Genomic DNA, 21,096 nt, shown 5'->3' with positions numbered 1-21,096 from the left:
CTCAACTCTGTTCCTGCGGACTAGTGCAACACTGTGTGAAAGCCTTCCCACCTGCTTCCCCTTACAGCCTGTTCCCACGCTGGCTGTGCCCTCACACGCAACAGAATATGTAGGGAAATTTAGCAATGGCCTACTCACGAGGAAAAGGGAGATGAGAACAGTACTTGAGATGATGTCAGCCTTCTCTCAGAAACTTACTACATTAAAAATCCAAATTTTAACACAGAGGAGGGAGGGAAGCAAGGTTCATGCCATGTGTGCAGCACAAGCACCTTCCGCCCGAGCACGGTGGCGACTCCCAAGCCACACAGGGCGCCCCGCTTTCCCAGATCCGATCCCAACTCTTCAAGTCCATCTTTTTACACTTTGTGCCATCTCCCCCTGCCAGAACTGCCCAGCCAATCTGGCTGTGGCAGAGCCACCCGGACCGAGTTCCAGTGACTCTCTGTGATCACTCCTATTTACAACTGCTCTTACTCAGGCTTCATCGCTGCCAGTGCGGTGCACTGAGGACATGCCGCGAGCAAAATCATATCCAACCCCACGCCTGCGCCGCCAGCAACCCCCAGGCGAGCAACCCCCAGGCGAGCAGCCCCCAGGCGAGCAGCCCCCAGGCGAGCAGCCCCCAGGCGAGCAGCCCCCGCGGCTGCCCTACACATACCGCCCATACCGCCCTCTCCTTTCCCCTCCCCGTGTCCCGCCCCGCCTGGACCCGCCCCACCGCCGATCCTCCTCCAGGGCTCCGGCGTGCGCCCGCCGCCTGCCCTGCTACCTCGGTGGGCACTGGATGCTGCACCGGAGAGGACGGAGCTCCGTGGCCACCCCGCGGTAAGTAGCGGCGTGGGGGTGTCCCGGGACGCCCGCGCCCCTCTGGGGCCCCTGTGGCAGGGGCAGGCGGGCGCGGTCCCGGTGAGCTGCTGGGGGACAAAGGAGGCGGGGGACGGGTGCGGGGAGCGGTCCCGGCTGCGGGCTGGGGGACCCGCAACGCCGAGGGAAGGGTGCGGGCGAGGGCGCTCGCACGGAGTGCGCTGCCCGCGGAGCCGGGAGGCGCTCCGAGCTCCGGTGGGCAGTCCCAACGCAAGGCAGCGGCTGCGAAATTGTATTTACAACTTTGCGGCTGAAGGGCGATGCGAGCTTCGGCCGGAGCGGTCTCCACATATCAGTTATCCAGTTATCAGGGGATTTTCCCCTCAGAGCCGCCGCCTTGGGTGTCCCTGTGCGATCGTGGCTGCGGCTCCCGGCCGGAGGCAGCGGGGCGGGCAGGCAAGGGCTTTGGGCAGGAGGCAACGGGGCCCTGGAGGAGTCTGGAGTCGTGGCAACTCCTCAGCCCCTCGGCGTCGCGGACTGGGTCTCGCCAGCACTAGGTAATGGGGTGATGCTGGGGCGGGATCAGCAGTACCCCGGCTGCGCGACGGGAGGCACCGGGGCGGCTGGCCGTGTCCCAGAGAGCTCCCGTGAGCCACACGATGGCACGAGTGTGGGACGCGTCCCATCTGGTGCTCGGCTGGCTGCCACCTGCCCTGCAGGTGCCGCGAGTGACAGGGCCACGGCCCCGCGTCCCCCCGTGCTGCAGCACCGAGGGGAGCACCTGGGGCAGCGGAGCCGCGGGGTCCAGCACCTCGGCCGCCACCTCCGCGGGGGCAGCTTCGGGGGTGAGGGGCTGGAGGCATCTCGTGAGGTTGGTTTGAGTGGTCTGACAGCCGTGAGGGAATTCGGTCTGCCCGCACGGGGTGGGACGTGGGAGGAAATGAGTGTCCTAGCAGGTGTGTGCACGCTGGAGAAGTGGGTGGGTGTCAGAAAGAAAAAAGTCTCTGTATGTCGTTGTTTCCCCACCTCTTGGAATTCTTTTTTGGTAACGATTTACAGGGAAAGGCTCTGGGTTTCCTGTGATGAGAGCTCACTATCCTCTGCATCGAGAGATGTTTTTCCTGCTGTTCGGCAGTGACAGACTCTCAGGTTAACTCCCCTGTGGCATTTAAAATGCACATCTGTGTTTTCCCACCACACTGCTGTCTGAACCTTGTCCCTTCTTTGGAGTACTGCTGTAATGCCCTGGCCCTGAGAATAAATACTTCAAAAATGTTTAAAAACATCCCCAAAGCAACAAAACACAACTGTTTGGATATATGTGTCCCATTCGTTTGTTTAGCTTCTTTAATTTTTATTTTGTTCCTGGAAAACTTGGAATGACAACAAAACGCCTGGGCCTCACTGTTGTTTTTTCCTCCCATTTAATTGTTGTACAGTCTTAATCAAAGTGTTCCGTTTTCAGCACTGGTAATGTTGAGAGTCTGTAGTAGCCCGTGATTTGGCTTCAGATGAGGAATGCCAAATCAGAAAAAAATGGATTCTAAAGTGCGAGTGAATGGGGTAGGGCAAGTTTTCTTGCAGAGATTACCTTAAGGAAAAAAAAAAAGAGGGAAGGAAAAAAAAAGAATAAGGAAAAATAAGTTTACACAATGCTATTGAGGAACATAAGTTGTAGTGATTCTTCTCAGGGAAGCAAGGTTCATGCCATGTGTGCAGCACAAGCATCTTCCACCCGAGATGTCTATGCTCTTTGGACAGTTTTTTCCCCCTTAGTTTTTTTCTTGTTGTTTGTATGAACATGATAAACTGGGATAAACACCAGTGACACAAAAAAACATTTGCATTTACATGTGTTTGTCTGTTCTAAGTCTTTTTTGGGGCCATGTCATTAAGTTTTATGTGGGTGATTTTTTTTGTGGATTTTTTTTGTTAGTTTTTTTAAAAAGCAGAGTTGTAGTGCATTCAGACTACAGCACTCTTTCTGTCCCCATCAGGGCAGGTAAAAAGCACATCAATCCAGTGGTTAGCTCCGTATCAGTTAGCTTTTGTAGTGAAGTCGTTACCCTACTGTTCCTCCAGTGCAAGACAATGTAAATAACTTGCATGCTTACTGTGCTCCAGGGTTACACTTCTTTTCTTGCAGAAAGTCCTGTGCTACTGTGCTGCTCCTTGGTTATCTTGGTGGTGTTTAGTAGTGATACCTTAATTCATAGTGTGTGGTTAGTAACCGAGCATGGATAAACGGTGGGCTCAGCCCAAATAAAATCCTCTGACAAGGAGGAGCTGCTCCCTGGAGAATCACAGGAGGAAATAATTTGCTTCTTGTTAAACCATGTCTTAAGCTTGCTTTTTCTTTCTTTTCCCCTCTATTTCCTCTTTTTGCACAATTCTGCATCACCTTAAAAGTGCTGTAAAGCTGGAGGGTTTTTTATTCTATTTCTTTTTTGGTTCATTTCATTTCCTTGTTGCTTTGCTGAAGCTGATGTCTGGCAGTGCTGTGTGCAGTCTCTGAAACTACATCTAATCATAAAGACCCTGCTGTTTGTGTTAATTTTATCAAGGTATTGGCATTTTCACCCTTGTAACAGAGGCAAGCTGTGTTCCAGGTGGAGCTATATCTTTTTGTCCACTTTATATAAATCAATATTCCTCTCTGTTCTGAATATGTTCAAGACTGGCTTTATGCTTTAGGGGGAAAAAGTTAGAAGCAAACTGATGCAGAAACTGCCTGGTTGGTCTGAATATTTAGGTGGTGATTCAAATGCCATGAGATCAGTAGTGGACTTTCTCCTTCCTCTGGGGAAGTAAGCCAATTTTTTTTCTTTTACCTGGTTATGAGTGGTAGCAAAGCTATTCCTGCTCAGAATAGTTTGTTATGTGATATATTGTGATTAAAAAAGCATGTCTGTCCTTTTATTTGTCCTGTAACTCAAGTTATTCCTTGTGAAGTTATAATTATGCCTTTGTTTTTTTTTAAGACTTCTTAGTCTGCTTACTTGTAGAACTATTACAAGATCTTGGTGAGAGCAGAAATTGAAGGAAGAGTTTATTTACAGTTCTTTGGACAGCTCTGCAAAATATTTCTGGAGTCTTGGGGATCTGTTCCAAATCAGTCCAGCCTACATCAAGTATAAAAAAATACTATCACTGTGAAATAACTTCTACAAAGACAGGCTTTTAGAAGATTATGTCTCAGCTGTTGTGCTTGAGGCAAGAGTACAACAGATCCCTCTGGGAGAGATCCTGTTTATAGCCTTGGTAGACTTAAAAAAAAAAGATGTTTCCAGTTGGAGAATTAATAGATAGGCTTTTGGGTCAGGAGACCTTGTGTGTTTGCAATTTGCACAATACAGAAAGGTGCTTTTCTTCTGAGTTGCCAGTAGAGAGACCTGGTCTTGCTGCTGCTCTCCCTGCACTTTCTCAGCTTCCCAACAGTTGCAGTGGCAGTGAAGGAAACCTCACTTTCCGTTGTTTTAAAGAACTTGCTGCAGCGCTGTGTCTGTACTTTGGTTGTCCTGTTTCCCCTAGACAGAAAAGATGAACGCTCTTTACTAAAAATTGCACTACATGGCAGGATTACCAATCGTTGGAGTGCTAAGCTGAAATATCTTGTGTTCTTCACTGAGGTACGAGACTGGTATTGTCTTTACTGCACTCCTGGCTCTGTGTAAGTATGCCCATAAATGAGCTTTCCCTAAGGGTCCATCTCAAAAGAGGCATGTCTGTGCGTCTGAGGGGAGGCAAGCTTGCTATTCCTGAATGGCTATTCTAGCAATTCACTTCCCTTAACCTTTGCAAGATCTCATGCAATGCTGTGTTGGTGATCCAGCTGGGAAAATGGAGCTTGGCACTTCTGAGCAGGCTTCCTTTGCAGCTGCTCTGTATGAGGTGTAATAGATACTGGGGCTGGCTCACACCATATCCTGTGTGTTGCTGTGTCTTTCTTATGGTTCTGCATTTGCCTAGGCAAGTTGATACCTTAAAATGCTACTGACTCTCAAACTTTAATTAATGTGCTTAATTTATGAAGTATGGGGAAGTCTTATAAGTGATTGGTATTCAGTAAACAAGCCTATTAATAGAGTAGACAGAAGTAAAGAAATTCATCATGTTGAGAATCTACATGTAAATAGTGAGACGCAATATGGTACCTACTACTACTTTTATCTGACTTGCATGCTCTAGCTGCAGACTTTACTGTTTGGGCATTCTCTGAAACATATACGTTGCTAAGTTTTGCATATGCTTCTGATAAAATGATGTATTTTAAAAGGCTACGTGTTTTTGTGTACAAAATTTCAAAGCTACTTTCCATCACTTGGAAGTGATGCAAAAATATCTCTATGAGATCCTAATTCATCCCTTTTTGCCTGGAGCCTTTAATACTCATTTGTCGTTTTCTCTCAAAGGGCTCCTGAATTCAATTTTTGTTTCAAAAAAATAATAATAAATTCAGGGCTGGGCTGTCCTCAAAGGGAGCAAACTGCTGAGGACCTTTTTTCATCCAGTGGGAGAGGTGGATGGAAGTGTGGCAGCCACCCTGCATGGTCCTGCCACCACTGCCCTGCCCTTGCACTTCCATGCTCTGCAGGAGCATCTCCTTTGGTGCTCTGTGCTCTGTTAAGCATTTTTCCTCACCTTAAGGACTAATTAGTTGTGCTCAAAAATATGAGTCAATTTTACTTGGCTACCAGAGAATGCTATCATTCCTGCATAGGAGACTTGTCCCTGTCGTTGAGCTTAAGGTCTAGGGCAGCCTACAGGCAGGGTAGTATAGCAACAGCACCCCAGGTTAGGAATGGGGGTCCGGGGATTTTGGGAGATCCCTTCTTTCTGAACACACCATCCACATTGTGTGGCATGCAGAGCAGAAGAGTAACAAGCTCAAGAACATGTTTGGTGTTCTAGAACTCCTGTTGCTTGATGTGAGGCAGGAAAACGTTGTAGCACAAAGCTGGGGAGTGTGAGCAGTCATGCCTAACTAAGAGCTGTGTCTAATCCTGGAAAGAAGACTAATGAGAAAGCATTGTCCTTGCTATTGTTAAAGCTTAGTGTCACCAGGGAGTGCTGCTTGTACAGGAAGAAAGGAAAAAGGATGTTGATTGGTACCTAAGACCAATGCTCAGTGATTTCTCCATCTATCCCACCAGGGTTCACAGCCCTGGAGTTTTTGAAGGTTTCTCTCATTGCATCTCTTGAAAATCCTGAAGGCAAGGTGGGAGCCAGGACCGCATCCCATCCCCGCAAGACAACCGTGCTCAGACCTGACCTATTTGTGGTTAGCAGGTGCAGAAACCTTGTTGCAATTGCATCTCGCACATTAGCGGGCTGAAGCCAGTTGTTTCTGCCACCAGTGTTGCATCTGTGCATAGCCAAGCTGCCTCAGTTCTGGGATCCAGTCCTTCAGAACACTCAAGTGACTGGGAGGTGTCTTGTTCAGTGGCTTTGATTAGGGGCTTCCTACTAAGTAGCACTCAGTATTTGAATGCAGATGTGTATTCTACCCTGAAAGAGGTCTGTGGATACCAAATTTGATACCTTATCTCCCTGTGGCATCTTTGTCTTTGAATGTGTCGTTCTAGTCCTGAAATGATGCTGAGACAGATGCATTTGAAAAGTCTGTGCTTCTGGGAATTTGCTGCAGGATGTGACCTAGTTGTCCTGACTGTTGATCACAGGTGGCACTTTTCACGTCATCTGCAGCTATACCATATATCTATTTAGCTTCAGTCTTGTTTTCTGCCCTGACAAGCAACCTTTTTTCCCCTTCCCTCCTGACTGATGCATCTTCCCAGAGAAACTTTGATCATTGCAGGGGATAGTCAAAGGAGGTGGGTGGGGTCTTAAAGTTGCTGGGAAAGGCTAGTGTATGCCATCATGACATCCTTTACTCACTCAGGCTCTTTATTACTGTTTTGCAGATAGTACTGGTGCCCTACAGTGTATGTCTGAGGGGACAGAATACCTGAAAGATGAGGGGGCTTCTCAGTTTTAGGTCTGTGTTTCATTATGAGTACCAGGCAGCTCACATGTGGGTTGCTGCCAAGGGCAGATTTGTTTCCAGGCAGTTGTCTGTCTGTCTTGCTGCAGGACTGCGTTGATTAAAGCTGCTTAAGCTGATTGTGAAACTGCAGCCTGGGAGTTTCATTGTCTTAGAAGCCTAAGACATCTCTGGATAATGTCTGGAAAATGTTAAGAAGAATCTTAATGTTTCTAGACAGTTTTTGATGAGATGCTGTAGGGCCCCTGTGGTAAGGTTTCATCAGGAAGATGCTCAATGCTCATTCTCTACTAGCTCTAGGAAAAGGAGATGTTTTATCATAATAAACCTTACAAAGCATGTTTCCAGGTGTTTGTGAGAGAGGCACAGAATTACCTGCTCTTTTTGCTTGATAGAGGAAAGGAAGACTTTGTTCTGGTTTGCTATTCTGAGTTGGTAGGTGATGGCTTGTTCATCTATTCACTTTATCCCCTTGAGATATGGTTGTGGCAGTACCTAAAGGCTGAAATCAGAATTTGCTGTGGACCAATTTGCTGTGGTCCCATGAACTAACGTGTAAAATGCAGTAACATAAGGTTATGTGAACCCACATGCTGTTTGGACGAGACCTTCTTCCAGAAGAAGGTGGCTGTAGTGTGGCTCCAAAATGCAGTGATGGCAGGTTATCCTTGTGTCATTGTGTATATGCAGTGTGTGAGGTGGTTTAGTGAGCCTCCAAAGCAAACAGGCTCCTTGCTGCTCATTCTCCTCTTCTTCTTCCTCCAATGGAGGGCTCTACTGTTCTTATCCATCTTGGTGGGGAAAATCTCATCCATTCCTGCTTTGACCCCAGTGAGAGCTGAGGTTCTGGCCCTGTGCTGGGAGTCTGTGGAGAAAGAAGGAGAAGATTTAATTGAGTTTTTATGGCCACGTTTGAACTGCTTAGTGAGAGAAGGCTTGAAATCAATGACAGGCGTGTTTTCCAAAGTTCTGCTGCATGTATGTTTAGGTATAATAAACACTGCTAAATAAGCTGTGCCACCACTCTGGCCACTAATAAGCCCCCTGTCTGATACCAGACAAGTACAAATAAATACTGCCTTTGATTGTTGTAATTGATAGATTTGCTGGGCCTTTGACCAAGCAATTACATCTCAAAATGCACTTCTGCAGGAGCTAAAACATGAAATGATGTTAGTTAAAAAACAACCCAACACAACAAAAACAAACCACCTGTAGGGTGTCCCCAGAGAATGGTGATTGACTTCAGCTTTTATTAATTCATCTGCAGTGCATTTGCTGGAGCTTTTAGAGTTTAATTGAGGTTAAGAGGTTGGAATCAGTGGTAAACAAAAGAATGGCATATGGGCAGACTGAAATTGGGTATGTTTAAGTCAGAGCATTCCTCCTGGCCAATTGTTTTCTTTGGACAGTTACTCTTGACTCACAACTCTATTTTTTTTCTTTTTTTAAAAAAGGGTGTAAACATGCAATGGTAGGAAGTTAATGTTTCATTATCATTATCACACCCTAAAATACCTCTAAGAAGAGAAGGTTGAGCTGAGTTTGTGTTTGACCTCTCTCTTAAGATTAAGGACATTTCTTTTTTGACCTCTTACCTGTTGTGGCTGGATGCACAAGCTCATTTGTTTTAAAACACTGCCCTATTCTGAGGGTCCACAGCTGGTCTCTTTAAAATTGAAATAGACAAAGGAGGTATGAGACCAGAGAAAAAGTTTTCCAGAAGCTTAGTTTTACAGAGGCTGTGGGGAAGTGGGATTCCGCTGTCCACAGAAAACTGTGTGCACAAGTTTTTCACAGTCACTTTTTTGATGAAGTCCCATGAATGTCTGGCCATGATTTCCCCTTGCAAGTGAGAATGTGTACCAGCCAGTGCAGCAGTTTGACAATTAAGATAAATCTTCTTGTGTTGAAAGTCAAGTTCATACTCTGAGGTCTTTATGCTGTTGATAAAGTTTATGGCATGCATGACATCAGTTGGCAATAATAATCGTGACTTGTTGCCCTCAAGTCATTTTGTAGACATCTGTAATTTATATACAGCTGTTAATAATGTGTAGTCCAGAGCCTAAGAGAGTGTGTCAGTATAATTATATCAATAAGAGAAAATAAATCAGTTTTTCTCTTAGTATTTCATTTAATAACAGCTTTCACCTGTCCCAGAATGTCAAATGTGTTTTTCTTACTTGCTTATAATTTAGAGCAACCTTTATAAAACTCCTAGTTGTTTAGCTAAATACTACTTTTGAAAAAAGTAATAATAACAACCTTTAATAGCCCCCTCTCTTGCAATTTTTTGGTCTACTTCTGTCTCATAAGGAATGCTCTTCACATCTTGAATCAAGAATTGCTATATTAAGAAGCATGGTATATGTTGGCTCAGCAAAGGAGGTGCATGAAGCAGCTTCTATACTTGTGAATGGACAGCGTAGATCTTTCTTGTATTTGATTAAATAGAAAAAATAAAGGCTTGAGCACAGAGTTGAAGGGAGAAGGACAAAATCAAGTTCTATTTTCTGTACCATACTTTGTTTTCCCATGACTGTTTTTCCCACCTCCCACACAAGAATTTGATTCTGCCATATTTTCCTCCTGAACCAGGACAAACATGATTTTAAATACAAAAGCATTTAAAAACTTACATGTAATGACACATGCACAGGTACCTATGTATATGTATGCTGTATGTTGGCATAACGTAACCAGCTTCTTTGCTGCTTATGATCCCTCATCTTTGAATCCATTGTGTAGAGTGAAGAAAAGCCCATGCCTCCCTTCACATCATGTCCCCTGAAGGTGGGCTGTGTTGTGGTTGTGAGAGAGGGTATCACTGCCAGAGCCAGTGTGTTTGGCTGCTCCTTCTGGGTTCTGTGCCTGTCCCCGGGTGCATGGAGGGTTTGTAAGCAGACATCAGCTAGCAGCACTTCTGTTGCAGTGCTGGTGATGAGATGTTGGAAGGGAGTCATGCTGGGCTGACTTTGTTAGGAAAGCTGGGATTTGACTTGCATCAACGCTTGCACAGGATGGAGTGGATCCCGTGGCTGGTATCTTGCTTGTTCTGGACTCTGCTGGCATTCTTACCTAACACTCTTGAAGAGCCTCTCCCCTTCCTGATGAGTTTGTCAGGTGCCACAGGATACTTCCTCGAGGGGAATGCTGAGAAGAATTGGAGAGAAGAGGGCTGTACACAAAATGTCACAAATTGCTGAGAAAATTGTGTCTAATTTAGTGGTAATGTGAAGATGATGTTGGCTACTGTACTTTGCCTGTGGACAGAACTTCCATCTCTTATTTTTGTTAATATCTTAACTTCAGCTCTAAGATGCTTGTGCAGCCTGAGCTCAGCTCTTGAGAGGAGGCTGGCAATGCTTACCTCATAAAAAGCGTTATACGGTGGCTCAGCCTTTTGAGTTTGTGTTCCACCTCCTTTGAGTTGAGGTATAGAGGATTTGGGGCAGCAGTTTCCCAGGGACTAGGGATGAAGTGATAGGGAAGACAGCTCAGATGAAGTCATCTGCACTGATGCATGCCTGCTGGCAGCCCATTGAAATCTCTGCTTTGGCTGACAGACAGGTACCTGGTTGACAAACTGCACTCTCCTATGTTGTGGGTGTTTTCAGGAAGTCATCCGAGGTGTCACCTGCCTTATCGTTTATATGCGTCTGGAAATCTTGAGTCTGGTTTGTTATTCCAGGGAGACCTCATTGCTTTATGGCACTCTCCTGGGACTTTCAAGCTGTTTAAAGGTTGATGCTTTCTGGTTTGTGCTGTGATGCTGATGGAAACGTTGGCTGGCCCTGGTAAACAGATGACTGTTGGCTTTTTGTGTTTGTTTGTTTTTAAACAGCGAAGAGGAAAACATCCCATCACGTGCATGCTGTGAGCTGCTCCCAGTGCCGGCAGAAGCACGGCACTGATGCTCTCGCCTTTTCAACAGGTACATGGGATGAAGGGAGCCTGACACCCGTCTGGAGAGGAGACTCTTTGCCCATGTGGAGCTGCCCACGATGAACAGGGCACTGCTGACAGGGAGGATGCAGCCAGAGATCCGGAGTGTCTGCGTCTTCCTGCCCACCCGTGAGCAGCTCAGCCTCGCCGTTGGGGTGAGTGGCTGCGAGGGAGAGAGGCTGGGAGGTCACTGCATCGCAGCCCAGGTTCAGTTTTGTTAGCTCCCATTGTTCTCGTGAAAGCTTGGTGCTGGTCTGTTGACCGAAAGGCTATTAGCCAGCTTAGGATAATTGGTGCTCCATTTTCTAATTGGGCAGCTTCAACGCATTCGCAGAGCTCCTTAAAAGTCATGGCTGTGTTACAGGATGGGGGGTCCCCTCCGCTTTTTTTCTGTTATTTACTTTTGACTATCTCTGAGCGGTTTTGCCACTCAAAATAATCCAGCAATATTTAAGAAACTGAACCTGAAATGCGTTGATGACTTAGCAAGTGTGCCCAATACATGACTGTTTACTCTGGTGTTTTAGCTATCACTGGGTTTGATAGCGCGCAGATCCCTTCAAAGCCTCTAAGGCAGAGTAAACAGCCATCGAGGGTGGGCGTTTTTCACCTCTGAGTACTCCTGCACACAAAAAAATAGAGGTAAGTTGCATCACTTCTTTGATCGCTGCTTGGAATGTCTCAGAGTGTGCACAAGTGACAGCAGAGCCGGCTCAGCTGGCAGCCCAGGGTGGCACGCTGTCTGCCACAGCACGGAGCCTCTTTGTGCAGTGCCGGCTGCTCCTTGAACTTGTGAGAAACTGAGCTGACAAGAGGCACTTCACGTTCAGAGGACAAGCTAACCCCAAGGATAAGTGCTCTCTTGTGAGCGTGTGCATGCACTCGTGTGTGGGCTAGGGAGATTTTGCTTTGTTTTGGGTAGGTTTTTTTCCCCCCTCTGGAATGAGGAGGAGGAGAAGACAGTTGTAGCAAACTGTTACTTTAAGCACTCGATTAAAATGGTGGCTTTTGAAACTGTGCGTGCTAATCTTCAAAATCCATGCCTGAATTTTCCTACCTGCTGTGTGTAAGTGTAGCTTCCTTAACTGAAACAGCCTCAAGGGCTGGATGGAATAAAGCTTTAACAGTGAAATCTGGGACACTGCATCTAGGTTACTGGTTCAAAGCCAGCCCATCCACTGCCCCAGAAGGCTTCTGCAATCGGCTGGTTTTTGTGCAAGCCACAAAATGATGATTTAGTCAAGTTCCTGGTGGCAGGTGCACGCGCCTGGGTAATGGTCTGTTGCAGCTGACCCTAAATCTCACCTTCTTAAAGCTTTCATCAGGGAGGCTAATGCTGTGAGCTAGCAGAGCTGTCCTGCCCTGGGGAAGGTGCAGACTGGTGTGTAGGAGAGTAGTTTCCCAGCAAGGCTGACTGATATTGTCACTGCTCCTTGCTGTGGCCGTGCCTGAATTGAGCATGCAGCTGTTTCTTCATCACTGGGTCATGTTCTGGTAAATCCTAGATACCTGCAGTTTATCATAAAATCAGTTTACAGTGAGAAAGGCCCTTAAGATCAGCAAGTCTAACCATAAACATGGCACTGCCAAGTCCACCAGGTCCCTAAATGCTACGTCTATATGTCTTGAATACCTCCACGATATTTAATAAGCATACAAAATGGTCTTTCGCATTGAGCGCTGACAGGGACATGGGAAAGGTGCTGTGTCCCCCTCTGTTCCCCTCTCCTGTCCCAGCCTCCTACTCCTCCAAAGAGCTGTGGTTCCTTGAACATCACCACTGTGTCTGGCAGAGGTGTCCCTGCCAAAGCACCCCTTTGTATTCTTTTTAAAGACATTCACCATTTTCATTTCCGTGTCTCCCTTTCTTTTGTGGCTAGGAAGTTGGGAAGTGTGCACATGAAAATGCCTGCATGTGAAAGAGAATAGCTGCCTGGGCCAGAACATGAAACCTCAACACACAGTTGTGTCCTAATTGCATAGAGAGTGAAACATGACCTGTTACGTCTGGGCAAGTCACCAGAAACAGCTTTTCATTTGGCTTCTGACTTCACCACAACACCCCTTCAAAACAGCAACAAAAAATAAGATTTCACAGCTGGAGAGATTTTTCTTTTTTAAAGAAAGATCAAGGCAATTTTCTAGTGATGTTGGTAGAACCCAAATTTAATTAGCACAAACACAGATGATACTTGGTGCATTTATTAGAATAATAATGGCACTACTAAACATTTCCAAAGCCTTTTAACCTCTTCAGTGTGGAATGCAAATACTAAACAAGCTTGCAGCTCAGTGAGGTAGGTAGGAATGGTTATCCTTCCAGCAGAATAAATTACAGATCCTTCCCGTGATAAGCACAATGTTTATGCAGGTAATTCCTCTCTTCCCTCTCCCATATAAATTCCACCCTTCGAGATAAGAGTTTACTTATGTGTTTTATGTGGTCACATATAGACTGAAGTCTGCTCTTTAAAATGAACTTGTCTTATGCCCTTCACAGATAGTGCTGTTGAAGAGAGAAGAGCAGGAGCCATTTTACATTCTCTTCCTTCATATCTCTTCATTAACTTTGGTGTCCATCTTTCTGAAGGCATGGTGAATTTTAGGGAATGGTGAGGACGAAAACTGTCTTCCTGGAACCAGCTGTGAACATGAGGAGAAGCAGAGCAGTGAAGAGAGCTAGTAGGTGCTGCAGCTCACCAGCTGCTCTGAAGATGGCAAGGCAAAGTGGTAAATTTTTGCTTAGGAGAATGGACATCAGAGCACAGAGCAAAGCAGTCTGCCTTGTTCTGGGCAACTCTAGTGGGGAGAAGGCATATGAGCACTAGGGAGCTTAAGCGGGCTGTGAGAAAGAATGGTGCAATTTAAAGTTGTATCAGTTGTATCAAAGATCTTACAGTGGTATCCATTTTTTTCAATTTTGTTTGTCTGCCAGTATTGTGGCTTATCAACAGTTTTGAATCTGTTGATCAATACCAACTCGTTTTTATGATCAATGTCAACTAGATTTCTAAAATTTTTTTGAGATGGTAGCAGCTGAAGGAAGGAGAGACCTGTGCTAGCAAAGGCTCAACTCAATAATGGGAGCAGGGCAGGCAACCACTCTACCTGTGTTTGGGTAGTTCAGGAGCAGCCACAGAAGATGCTGCACTTTGCCTAGCTGACAGTAAGGGTGGGAGCATGAACAGAAATTTTTTGAGGGGAGGAAGTCTGTTGAGGTTGTGTGTGTTGGTGAATTGCAAGCATAGATCTGAAGTCTTTCAGTTGTTCTGTGAGCAGCAGAGCTGATATTTTCAAGCATATGGACCAAGGAGAATAGAGATAGGTAACTAGTGCACAGGAATCTTTGTACAAAGAATAACATTGGAGTAGCACTTACCTTCTGTAAACTTGCACTCGCCTTTACTTTGGATTAAATTTTATGTGTAAAGAAGCCTGAGTTGGACATGGGGCAAAGCTGAGTATCAGTGAAAGGAATGATTCATGGCATTTCTGGGGTGGAGTTTGGCACAGGAATCACATGAAAAGGGAGGAAAGTCCAAAGAGAAGTGCCCAGATGAAAACTGCAAAGGGAAGTTATTGGTTGCTTTCAGAAGAGAGGAAGGCAGGAGGAGGGGAACAGTAATTGCAGATGTAATTGGTATTGCATAGCCTTGAAGGCTGGGAGTAAAACTTGATACAGAAGACAAGTGCCAAGAGGAGAGTGAACAAGGTGGTAGTCACATACCTGCTGTGCAAGAAATCTGCTTAAATCACTACTTAGAGCTGAGTGTCACAAAACATTGAAGTGCTCAGTTCCCTAGAACTAAGTATTATAAAGCAAGTTTTTCTTCCCTTAGGAGTGAAAGCATGCCACTTAGAAAATCCATCTCATCATATAGTATTTACAGAGAATTCTGTGCTGACAGTGACTCTTGTATAACCATAACCATCCTGGCTAGAGGAAGGTCATGTCTTTCTTAGCAAGTCCTTCCCAGGTAGAAGAACATGCTCAGAGCTTGCTTCCTTAGGAACGGAGACTGATCTCTGCACAACTTTCCCTTCCAAAAGTGTGTCCTTAGCGGCTGAGCAAATACTGCATTTAGGTGCAAGACTGTAAGGGTGCAGTCTAATGTGGAGACTAGTGATAAGACCCAGATGTGGGTTTGGGTCTTATTGGAACTATGCCCTACCTCCTCCCTTGACAAAGGACACGTGTTTGCACTGGTGTAGTGCAGACTTCAAAGCTCCTGATAAAACAGTAGTGAGTGTCTGGCTACCAATGCCTTGTCAAGTAGAAGAAAATGAGTACTTAAATGACCTCCTGTTTCCCATTGTCCATGTCTAGTGACATGGTACATGCTGGCACAGGGAGGTGAGTACAAGCCAGTTTCTGGGGAGTGCGACACACCTACCCTAAAACAGTTCAAAGAATTAGGATGGTGATTGGTTTGTAGGAGAGGTAAGCAGTTGACTTCTGCCCTGTCATCTTTGTTTCCCTGAAGGTAGCCCTGCACTATACCCCTCAGGAGGACTGCTCCTGCTGCTGCTAATCTGCACCATCCAGCAGTGGTGTAATGGAATTCAGAGGTCCTGGCCCTTTTTGCAGCTGCAGCTGGATGCACCCTGGGCTGAGCTGAGGCTGTCTGTGTCAGTGCTGTTTTGCTCTCCCCATCTGCCCTTGCTCAGAACCCATTCCCCTTTGCCTCTTTGGGTTGGAGGGTTTGTATTTGTGTCTGTGGTTTGTCTCTCTGTGCTTCTGGGGATGGTGCAGTGGGGCAGAAAGAAATGAGGCTATAGATGGGGGGACTTTTAGTGGAGAACTTCCACTCAGAGTACACATTCAGTTCTGCACATGTAGTTAACCAGAATCATCCTCTTTCTGGGGGCAGCCTGTGCTCCAAGCAGCCCTGCTAGCAAAGGCATGCAGTAGCTGTGCTGCAGTGCCACTGCGCTCTCGTGCCCTGTGCCGTGGTTACAAATACTGCCCAGCCTCTGGTCCCCTGCAGGAGTGTGTGCTGGCAGCTCTGCTTTGCCAGCTCTTCCTCAGTGCATGCACAGCATTACGGGAGGCAGAGGTATTGGAAGGTCTCAGCGTGGAAATGGGTAAGGGCTTACAGGCTGTTGATGACAGCTGCAGAAGATGAAGATGTTAATGACTGTGTAACCAGAAGTCAGCAGGAGACAGAGCAAGCTCTTCTGTGTGAGGTACAGAGCAACCTCATCTCTAACCTATGAGCTGTTTCAGCTCAAACCACAGAGTTTCATGTTTGTTTGTGTACTTCTGTTTTACTTTTGTTTTTACTTCTCCTGAGTTAAGGTTTTTAGTTTTTTTTAACTCTTCTCAAAAAGAAACCTGCAAGAAAGAGGTATTTTCATTTCTGTAGTTATTACTGATTATTATTCTGTAGTAATACTGAACACAAAGCATGTTCTGTGGGGTGGTTTTGTTTGGGTTTTTTGCTATGGTACCCTAAACTGTATTGGCCAACATAAAGAAGAGTTGCTCCATCCAGGTGTGTGAGCCATCTGTAATGTTGCATGCATTGTGTCTTTCAGGTCAAAGCCACTGGACAGGAGCTCTTTCAGCAAGTTTGTGATTTAGTGAAGATTAAAGAGCCTCACTTCTTTGGCCTCAGCATAGTTAAAAGTAAGCAAACTCAATACACAAGCAAGTGACTTGGCAAACATCCACAGACCCACTTGTGTATTTACAGTGTGTGCATACATACACAGCGGCCATGGCTGCAGGGGGAATTTGATTGTAATAAGGTCACAAAGTATGTAGATTATGCACAAGCTTCCCAGAGCTCTTTTGATCTTTGGTATGTGGGCAGACAAATTGGGAGAAGAGGGGGGGGCTTTTGTTCTCCACCTTTGTTCTTAGTGGGGCTTTCTCTCTCTCCTGTAGTGGGAGTTGCTAATCAACATATTTTTCACTATATTCAAAGCTGCAAGTATTGAACAAGAGATGAATTTTAAAAGGACTTCAGGGCTGAAATTGTTACTTGTCTTCTGAAGTCACACACAAAGAATGTAGCACCAGGGAGGAAACTCAAATGATTTTAGGGGACTGAATGCACACGTGGTACACCCTAGATTTTGAAATATCACATGGGAAATACAAAACTTCTTAGTCCGTAGGTTAAAGGCTGATCTGCTTGGACCTACAGCTTAGTGTTGACAGGAAATGGTGTTAAGATGATGCCTTAAAGGAGCAAACTGATATGACAGATTACATTTCTAGGATGGTATGATCATTGGCACTTCCCACCCCCAGCTTTTTGTAATTAGAAATGGATCTGTTGTCCTGCTTAGCCTGCCCTCCCGACATTTCCAAAATCACTGAAAGACTTTTCTCTCCTCTAAATATTTTCTCAAGTGTTTTCCTTACTACTGCAATTTTAGATATTTAATTGAAATAGTCTTTTATAAGTCCTTCTAAATAAAGTTTCTTACAAATAAAGTTTTTTACAAATACGTGAGATAAAATAGGGGGGTTTTAAGTTTAATTGTCTCATTTCCTTTCTGCTCTCATTCTCTTAAAAATTTTTGCTTTTTCTGAATATAGCACTCAAACTGAGACCAACAAAAGCTTTTTATGTCCATAAGGTTTATTTATCAGAAGAGATTCCATCAACATATCTAAACTGGTAGCAAACAAATATACCTGTGTTTTTAAACTATTGCAGTTTTTTAATGTGAGGAACAGCTGAATGCTTTTAACTTTTTCACAAGTCAGCGCTGTTTCTGAGTCTTCCCCTTAGCCACGTTTTTTAACAGCAGTTTTTGCCTATTCTGCTTGCAGAACAACATCTTCTCCTGTTCTTTCCTGTGTTTCTTTCACTTTTTCCCCTTTCACATGTGTTTTGCTTTATATTTTCTGTACCTGCTTTTGTCTTCCCTCCCAACTTTTGTGTGGAGCAGTTTCCTTCACTCTGTGAAGCACAGGGGCTTTAGCCCCAAAATACCCTATTGTGGCAGATGCCTTTCAACCTGTTGGAAGTGCAGTGTAACCACCCCATCCCAAAGAGCATAGTAAAGCTGTGCTGACTAGACCTTAAAGTATATTGTCCACAGCTTTAAAAGGAAACTATGTTCTCACTTCACAAAAGTCAAGGAAAAGAGTTGGAAGAGTCCAGAAGCATGAATTAACCTTTTTTTAATTTTTTGTTCATTTGGTTTTGCTTCCCTGGTTATTGCTTACTCCTGCTTGCCATAGCCCAGTTTGTACTTATGCTCACCCTGGCTCCTTCTGACAGCCATCTACCTCCATCACCCAGACAGGTTTCGGAAAAGGAGAAAATTTTGTTTTTATTTGAGCTTCTGTTTAAGCAACTGTTGGGGCCAAACAACAGAGGAGTGTCAGCAGTGAGTTTCTCAGCTTGAATGGCCATAGCCATGAGGAAGGCTGCAGCAAACTCTTGAGAGAGGGAGCAAACCTGGTCAGTTTGTTATTCCTTCCTCTGGTCCACATGTTTAGTCTGTCAAAGTCCAATGAGCTGTTGCCTGGAATCTGGTGGTGGGGGTAGAGTTTAAGTTTTCCTTTGTTTTCTTTTTAAAATAGCTCCAGGTTTTTTACTGTGGAGCTGTAGCAGAGGAAATACTTTTCTGTTCCACAACTTGATTTCCCCCCATCTTCTTTTGGTTAACAGACTGATCATCATCTTCCTTGCTGCCCTCGGTGGCTGAGGTCTTGCTTCTATAGCAAATGTAGCACTCTGAGTCTGGCCTTTGGAAGTAGCTTTTAAGGCATTGTCTGCTTTTCAGGGATTTTTGACTTTCTGATAAGCTGTCACTTCAAGAAAGGGAAGCACTCAGCTCAGGTTGTGGGGAGGCCTGTGTAAGTTTTGCATTCCTGGGGTTGTCTTGTGGGTATTTAAGTCCACTGCCTCGGCTGGGCAGCACGTCAGTGTACATCACATGGAGGCTTTGAAGGGAAGACTGGTCTGTGAGGAAAGGCTGTGTTAGACATCCAAAAAAAGGAGAGGAAGCATCAACATTTATTGATGATTTAGATGAGGGGATTGAGTCCATCATCAGCAAATCTGCTGATGACACCAAGTTGGGAGGGAGTGTCGACCTGCTGGAAGGCAGGAGGGCTCTGCAGAGGGATCTGGATAGACTTGAGAGATGGGCTGATTCCAATGGGATGAAGTTCAACAAGGCCAAGTGCCGGGTCCTGCACTTTGGCCACAACAACCCCCTGCAGTGCTACAGGCTGGGCACAGAGTGGCTGGAGAGCAGCCAGACAGAAAGGGACCTTGGAGTACTAATTGACAGGAAGCTCAACATGAGTCAACAGTGTGCCCAGGTGGCCAAGAAGGCCAATGGGATCCTGGCCTGGAGCAAAAATAGCGTGGCCAGCAGGACCAGGGAAGTGATCCTTCCCCTGTACCCTGCATTGGTGAGGCCACACCTTGAGTACTGTGTTCAGTTCTGGGCCCCTCAGTTCAGAAAGGATATTGAGGTGCTGGAGTGAGTCCAGAGAAGAGCAACAAGGCTGGAGAAGGGACTGGAGCACAAGCCCTATGGGGAGAGGCTGAGGGAGCTGGGGTTGTTTAGGCTGGAGAAGAGGAGGCTCAGAGGTGACCTCATCACTGTCTAGAACTACCTGAAGGGAAGTTCTAGCCAGGTGGGGGTTGGTCTCTTCTCCCAGGCACTCAGCAATAGGACAAGGGGGCACGGGCTTAAGCTCTGGCAGGGGAAATTTAAGTTGGATATCAGAAAAAAATTCTTTACAGAGAGAGTAATCAGGCATTGGAATGGGCTGCCCAGAGAGGTGGTGGATTCACCATCCCTAGAGATTTTTAAACACAGATTGGACGTGGCGCTGGGTGCCATGATCTAGTAAATGAACTAGAGTTGGACCAAGGGTTGGACTTGATGATCTTGGAGGTCTTTTCCAACCCAATCGATTCTATGATTCTATGAACATTTCAGAAGAAAGTATTCCTCTTCTGCATCATGCTTTCACCTCTGTGCTGCAGCTCTAAGATGTTGGTTTTTTTGAAAAAAACAAACCAGCGGTCGTGTTTTAATAAGGATATTTTTTCAGGTTTCTTGTATTTATTTTTGGCACTCTGATGCTGCCACATGCAAAGACAGGTATTCTAATCCACCTGCATTCATTACTTTCCTGCTTATTTGTCAACAAAACCCTGACTGTCAGCAGGAACAAGAGGATGAAAATCAAAGGATTTCTACAGCATGTAGCCAATCACACTGCATGGATTATCTGGATTAGGAGCCCATTTGACCTGCAGTTGTTGTACAGATACACTAATGCTCAGTTGGTCTCATAGTAAGTATGTGTGTGAGGGCAAGAGGTTGGGGTCCCTAATCATGAACAGAAGTTTAACCCCTAAGTGTGGCAAAAATGAAAACAGCACCACAAAGCACCATGCAAACTACAAACTATGAATGTTTTAAGGTCCAGTTGTAGGTCATGGAGCATGTTTTCCAGAATTTGTTGCCTAAATTTGTTGCCTTCACTTCTAACTGTTGCAGGTGCTGAAGGCAGCCACCAAGATTAAAGGTTAACAGTAATGGTGGCAGGATAGATTTTTTTAGCCCTTTCTGGTCTTGAACTTTTTTTATTCTCAAGAGAAAAAACACTTCAACCAAGTATATTTTGGGGAAAAAAACTTACGTCTGTAAGAGGTTGATCACTTTGAAAATAAAGTTCAGGAGTGTACATTAATGGGAGGCCACACCAGCACAAACTCTGGGACGTGTTGCTTCTCCAGTTTTGTCATGAATCATCAAGCAGGCTATACTTTGCATGTTGCTGCTGCTGAAGTGCATTTTTTTCCTTGTGGTTTACTCAGTGAAAGACCCTGCAACCCTGCCAGGTTCAGTCTGGCTCCATAGGTATCAGCAGCTGTGTCTTATATGGTAAATCCTCCTGCAGGGTCAACCTTATCTAGTGCCCCATGGGAGGTTTCCCTCTTGTTATCAGAGTGTGTGTGTGGTGACACATTCAGTCTTTTAAAACAAAACTGATTGTCAGCAGACAAAGAACAGCCAGACCTCCTTTGTAGCTATAAACCAGATCCTTCGATCCTGAGTCTTGGGGCTTTTCCTTTCTAGGAGCAAACCTTGCTTGACTCAAGCAGATGGAAGCCTTCAATCAGGAAGGAGCAAGACTGCAGCTCCTGTACCCTGCTGCTGTCTCTCTGTGTCCGCTTCTCAATTTGTCAGGATGGGTTACTAACAAAACCGAATCCCTTTGCTTCAGGTCTCCTGCCTCAAGGACCATCCTTTGGTTATTACAGCTATGGCTGTTCACCCTGCAAGGCCCATGCTTCCCAGCATGTGCTTAGCAAGGAACTCAGTGATTAACTCTGCCAAGACCA

The 21,096-nt window shown here is 45.4% G+C and overlaps 1 protein-coding gene across 1 annotated transcript in view; it reads left to right on the top strand.

Annotated features, from left to right (window-relative positions):
- The first annotated feature begins 752 nt into the window (after positions 1 to 752).
- FRMD1 (FERM domain containing 1) overlaps positions 753 to 21,096 on the top strand; it is a 42,599-nt gene continuing 22,255 nt past the window's right edge. Inside the window, exons 1-3 of the mRNA XM_071547964.1 lie at positions 753 to 828; positions 10,749 to 10,914; positions 16,298 to 16,388. Of these exons, the coding sequence (XP_071404065.1) occupies positions 10,819 to 10,914; positions 16,298 to 16,388 (187 nt within the window). The 5' untranslated portion in view covers positions 753 to 828; positions 10,749 to 10,818. The remainder of the gene's footprint in view (positions 829 to 10,748; positions 10,915 to 16,297; positions 16,389 to 21,096) is intronic.

The sequence above is a fragment of the Pithys albifrons genome, chromosome 2 (genome assembly GCF_047495875.1).
Source record: "Pithys albifrons albifrons isolate INPA30051 chromosome 2, PitAlb_v1, whole genome shotgun sequence".
NCBI classification, from domain to species: Eukaryota; Metazoa; Chordata; class Aves; order Passeriformes; family Thamnophilidae; genus Pithys; species Pithys albifrons.
Note: the sequence above shows the minus strand (reverse complement) of the source record. Positions and strands in the feature narration are given on the sequence as shown.